We start from the raw sequence: 5,506 nt of genomic DNA, 5'->3' as shown, positions 1-5,506 counted from the left end.
TTGCCGTCAATTGGGATGGTATCTTGGGGATAGGCGAGAGCAATGGCCTCTGCCATGCTCTGAAGTGTCGATTGTTGTGCTGCTGGTATGGCGCTGGCTGCATCCTGTGTTAACCATTTGGTAAACGCCATTCCATCATCACACGAACGCTTCACGTTTGCTAAGTATGCCATGGCCTCAATCTGTTCGCGTGAAAATGTTCCGATACCCGCGATGTAGACACACTCGATCTCCGGGTTTTGTCCGTTGCTGTCCATGATTTGTCCAGGTATTGTAGATGTTTCTTCGTCTTTTTGTGTAGTTTGACTCTGGGCGAGTACATCGATGGCTGTTTTCATTGGTGTTGCTCACAGGCAGCACGGCAACGCACTTGTCCAACAGTTTGGGTGGAAGTAGGTAGAACGCGTTTTCATTCAGCACAGGCGCACTCTCTCTAGTGTACTTGGCTTTCTTGCTACCCGCGTTGTTGTACTTGGTTTGGAGTGGCAGAACAGGATGTAACCATCTAAATGAATGACATGTCAGACCCTCAGTACAACATCAATATTGGATATTACATGGACAACTCACGGCTTATACGTGGATAAATTGTGAGTTAACCCACCTTTCATCGATGCAACTCAGCGGTATTACGCTTCCTGGGGCGTTACTCCACTTCCGAAACGCGATCGCGTGTTGACAAGGCAGACGCATTGCAGAAGCAAACGAGCAAGTGCAGCTCCACGTTTTCAAATCCACAGCATGCGTCTTGTGTTTACCCGTCACCTCCACGAAGCCTGCATTTGACTTTAAGTCGAAATTGAACTTGTCGACCTTCGAACATGCCATTACGTACTCCTTCTCCACGTGTGTTGCTACGAAATGCGTCGTAAAGCGCAAAACTTGGCACATCTCCTCGTCGTAGTTGCGGTTGACACGTAACCCGATCCTAGTCTTGTCGAACACGTATTCACTGGAAGTCCTGGCATCAGCACCCACAAGGGCCTTCACGGTGTCCGTCATGGTCATGTTGGAGTTTACCCCGTCCTTAAAATGCCCAAACCAATTCTCTAAATGGTTGTTCGTGTGGACGCGCAAATGTGCCAACCGTGAGCGTTGGTACATGACCCACATCTCCGTACAAGTGTTCCAGTTTTCATCCATGTAGTTGTAAAATGCCATATATCCAGTCCTAGTGCAAAGTGCCTTCATGGAGGTCCAATTGGTCTCGTAGATCTCTGAACTTAAGACATATACCATGTTGTGGACTAATGCGTCGATGGCGTCGTGATCGTCCGACGAAAGTTTACCATATTCTGGCTTCCTGGACGCTGTGCGGAGATATTTGATGACGTGAAAGACGCAAATCAACACGCGCGACTTAGGGAAGTACCGACGCAACACGCGGATCTCATTCAGATCTTTGTCGACCATTATAACTTGAACCTTGTCGCCAATCTTATCGTCAATCCGAAATAGATGATCCAGCGCTCGGGACATCTGCCAATCGGCGTTTCGTTCGAGCAAAGACTGTTGTACAGGCTGCCCACTCCCATTGTCGTCTATCATCATGAAGGTACAAAGCTGGTAGTTGTATCTAATGCACATTACATGGACAAGAATCGCACAATACATGGGCATGACATTAAAATAAGCATGGACAATACATGGATAAATAATTGCACAATACATGGGAGGACTTACCGATTCGTTTTGTGGGTACAGTCCACAAGCAAAAGCTCTGGAAACCTAGTAACCATGTCGCGCATATGTCTGGAAGTCATACTGATCACACCAGAGTGTCCCGCATCAGTTTCGTCCACCGTGACTACGTTACCGTCAATAGCTGCGAATTCCGCGAGAGTTGCGGCGCAAGCGTCGTCGTCATTCAACCCTCCTCTTATCTCTGCTTTAACACGTTGCACAATGTTGTCCACATCCTTCTTGACGAGGTTCTCGCCTCTCCCCAGAAGATACTCATAGATGCGTGCGCGCTTTCTACCGTACATCACCATGCTGTCCACAGCATCCTTCGTGTCCGTGTCGTCCAACCTACGGTTCTCCGCGTACGTCTTGAACTGCGCTGTCCCCACCGCATGGTTGTGCTGGTACACACCGTTCTTCACGCGAAGGCAGCATAAGCCGTCAACTTGCACGAGCTGCACCACAAATCGAAATGGACAACCGCATCCTCGGACGAAGTGCTTGGTTCGCAATCCGCTGCTCCTGTCTTTTGCTAGCCAGCCATGTGTGCAGATCTATGTGCGTTGGTAAGCACCCCACGTCTCTGGTACGTACGGAACATCCATTCCCTGCTTTGCTGCCGCTGTTTGAACCCAGCCGCTTGTTTCTCAATACGCAACTAAGCGTTGACTGGATGCGGATGACCTGGCGGGACTTTACCGAGTAAGCCTTCAAATACTCATTCCACGCCGACCAGCTCGGATACGTCACGTCTGCGGGGCCCTCCACAAGGGAGGGAGAGTCTACGACCTGGACAATACATGGACGCTTGAAATCGTCCGTGTCAGGCGAGGCGTCGTCCGAGTTTGCAGCCGCGCCGGAGGCTGCGGAAGCCGTGGTGTCGATATCTGAAGAGGAGTCGGACGATCCACCCTGTATTTACAAATAGATAACGCACGGTTAGAAACACGTTCACAGAGACCACAAACAGCAAGATAACGCACCTCAGACGTCGCGGAAGCGGGTAGACTGAGCGACATGGCCGGCGATTGCAGCAACGGTTGATCTCGTGACGTAGGCTGCGGCGTGCAGGTAACGGAGCGGCGGCGGCGGCAATGCTCGAAGGGGGGCGAGTTTGGGTTTGAAAAGCAAATGAAAGGCTGGTGTGATTGGTACAGCTACCGGTATACAGTATTGTACCGGTATTAACTACATAGATCACTTCGTGGACAATACACGGATGAGAGTTGGACAATAATTGCACTCAACGACTGGGTTGTTTTTATAAATTACCGAATGAAAATATTTTACATCATGGACATTACATGGAGTATTACATGGAAAATAAGCGGATTTGACGCATGGACTGTAGCATTTCCGTTAATTAAACCGGTACCGCTGAATGTATTACAGCGCTCTCTAAGGTTTTCCTAGCCTAGAACTTGGTGAAGAAGAAGGTATCTGCTCTAGGCAACCTACGTATTGATGCTGTCCAAATAAAATGAATTGTCAATGATATTTTTTAATATAATGCAGCTGTTTCAACGGGCGGGGTTGAGAACTTAGTTTTCTTAAACTTAATTATTATATAAAAATCAATTGTTCTGATTGCTAAGAATTTTGTCAAGCTAGAGTTTGTGCTCAAGATTTAGGTGTCAGAAACTTGAAAATTTCCGTGCTTTTAATTGGTCAAGTTTTCCTCTTAAATTACTTTTCAAAAAACCATTTGTTCTGATTGTTAAGAATTTTGTCAAAACTAGCAAGATTTAGGTGTTAGTGCGTTGAAAATCTCCGTGCTGCGGCGATCTTTTCATTGGTCAAGTTTTCCTGTATGAGAAGAAAGTATGTTTTACGAGCTGCGTTATTGGCTTCCTGCACATTAGGTGAATGCGCCAAAATCAAGGTACCGTACGCCACTCCAAATCGATGACGATACATGTCAAGTCGACGAAGTGAGCTTCGTCTGTCACTGTGCACTGCAAGTCAGTTCAGTCGTCATTCTGCTGTCCAGCTGGCGGGCACCACCGTGTCTGGTCATTGCTTAATTGCTCATGACCCTGACGCCGTCAGTGACGGACTTGCCCGAAGACGTCGTCAAGCTGGAGCACTCCGGCCGCAAGCGTCCGAGGAGCGACAGCAGTCGACTCAACAACGTGGAAGACGCCTCTCGTCCTCGAGTCGAGGACGTGCAGATTCCGCCGATCCAAGTGGACAAGGACCTGCTGATCCAAGTGGTCCGAATCAAAGTGCAGACTTTGATTCGCAATGCTAAACTGCGCGAGCAGGGCGTAGTGCTGGAACCTGGCAAGAAGCGCGACCCGCACTGCACCACAGAGCGACTAGAAAAACTCCTTCCGGTGATCGAACAGCGATGGCTACAGGATCTCATGAATGGTGACGAGCCACGGTATGGCTTCGACGAGGTCGTCAAAATTTTCCTGGACATTGTTCACAATGACTCAGACATCGGAGAAAACGTAGATCGGCAGAAGCTCTAGGCAGAGGTTCGCAGTGGACACTTATGAACGAAGGAATGTCATTAAGATGTCCAACAGTAAATTTAGTTTAGCAGACGAGGCTCTCAACGCAACGCAATAGTTGATGTCTTAAAGTGGCTGCAGTAAATTAATCTGCTACATTACTGGGCGAGCCGCTCATCTGTCTCCAGTATCGGGTATGACTCAAAGTAGTGTTTTTGCTCTAGTACACCGCCGGAAGGTCTTCGCCCGGTTCCGAAAATGTTATTTTTATTGAGACTGGCAAAACAGCAATAAAATAACTTTAAGTGCTTGGAGCACCACGGGTGCAAAAATAATTGGTGCTATTGCATGCAATGTACAGTGGGCTGATACTCGTCTAGTTGGTGGAAGCCTCACGTTATTGCCTGGAGAGAGCGCGGAATAAATTATTTGATTTTGAAATGGGTGCTCGAAAATAAATTATTTTACTGCAAATAAAAATTATATTTAATTAAAATAACCTTTTCGGAACCCCTGCCCCCCATTCGTTGAGGAACCGGCCGATGATGATCCCGTTAGGAACCGGCCTATGGCCGGTTCCTAACGGGATCATCATCGAATCATGATCTACAAACTCGATACCTGATTGGCTAAACAATACATATGTTTATTTTTAGCTACAATCGATGATCCCAAATTGGGATCATCACTCACTTTGGGAGCAGGGGTCACGGGCACCATTCAAGAGAAAGACAATGAAAGTATATCTTTTATTGTGGTCTTTCTCGCCGTTGTAGTTGCTGTGAGCGAATTACGTCGTCGACGTAGATCGAACGTTGTTTCACACAAACGTTTGGAGTGGGAGCCGCATCGAGATCGACTAGTGCAAGAAGGACAATTCGATCGTTATTAAAGAATGTATGTTATAGCATTCGAGCGGCTCGTTGAATCTCTAAAGCCTGTCTTAGAACGCGATCAATTGAAGTCACGGAACAGAACTGGTATCGGACCAGTAACGCCAGTAAACAAGGTACAAATGACTATATCATGGCTCGCTGGGGGCTCTCATCATGCAATTCGAGCTCTGGCCGGTGTTAGCACCTCTGAAACAACGAGTCTGGAGACACAAGACGGTCGAAGTCATCGTTAAATGTACTGAAAGCTTCGACCACCTGCTCCCAGAACTCCCGACCACCCTCATCTAGCTCACGCCGTGTAAGTGCATCACCGGATGTGATGAATTTCACGAAAAACTCTTCAGAGAAGAGTACGTTGAGCAGGCGATACAGTGTTTGCTTCTGCGTTGAGTGGTCTCTGCAGAAGGCCCCCTACCACGTTTGGCCTGCCGCTGACGGTCCAGTAGCAGCTCCATGGCATTGTGGGAC

General features: G+C 47.9%; 2 protein-coding genes across 2 annotated transcripts in view; one reads left to right on the top strand and one right to left on the bottom strand.

Moving 5' to 3' along the window:
- The window catches only part of PITG_04034 (SUMO protease, putative), a gene marked incomplete at both ends in the record, with an annotated part of 3,312 nt that extends 610 nt beyond the window's left edge, over positions 1–2,702 (bottom strand). The window contains 5 exons of the mRNA XM_002905704.1: positions 371–505; positions 836–1,528; positions 1,684–2,084; positions 2,383–2,595; positions 2,667–2,702. Of these exons, the coding sequence (XP_002905750.1) occupies positions 371–505; positions 836–1,528; positions 1,684–2,084; positions 2,383–2,595; positions 2,667–2,702 (1,478 nt within the window). The remainder of the gene's footprint in view (positions 1–370; positions 506–835; positions 1,529–1,683; positions 2,085–2,382; positions 2,596–2,666) is intronic.
- A 1,011-nt stretch (positions 2,703–3,713) lies between these two features.
- On the top strand, positions 3,714–4,160 carry PITG_04033 (uncharacterized protein; the record flags this gene model as incomplete). Its single annotated transcript, XM_002905703.1, has 2 exons — positions 3,714–3,752; positions 3,846–4,160. The coding sequence occupies 2 exons, from the start codon at positions 3,714–3,716 to the stop codon at positions 4,158–4,160; spliced, it is 354 nt and encodes a 117-aa protein (XP_002905749.1).
- Between the last annotated feature and the right edge of the window lie 1,346 nt (positions 4,161–5,506).

The sequence above is a fragment of the Phytophthora infestans genome, genomic scaffold (genome assembly GCF_000142945.1).
Source record: "Phytophthora infestans T30-4 supercont1.5 genomic scaffold, whole genome shotgun sequence".
Lineage (NCBI taxonomy): Eukaryota > Oomycota > Peronosporomycetes > Peronosporales > Peronosporaceae > Phytophthora > Phytophthora infestans.
This window is presented reverse-complemented; position numbering and strand designations above follow the sequence as displayed.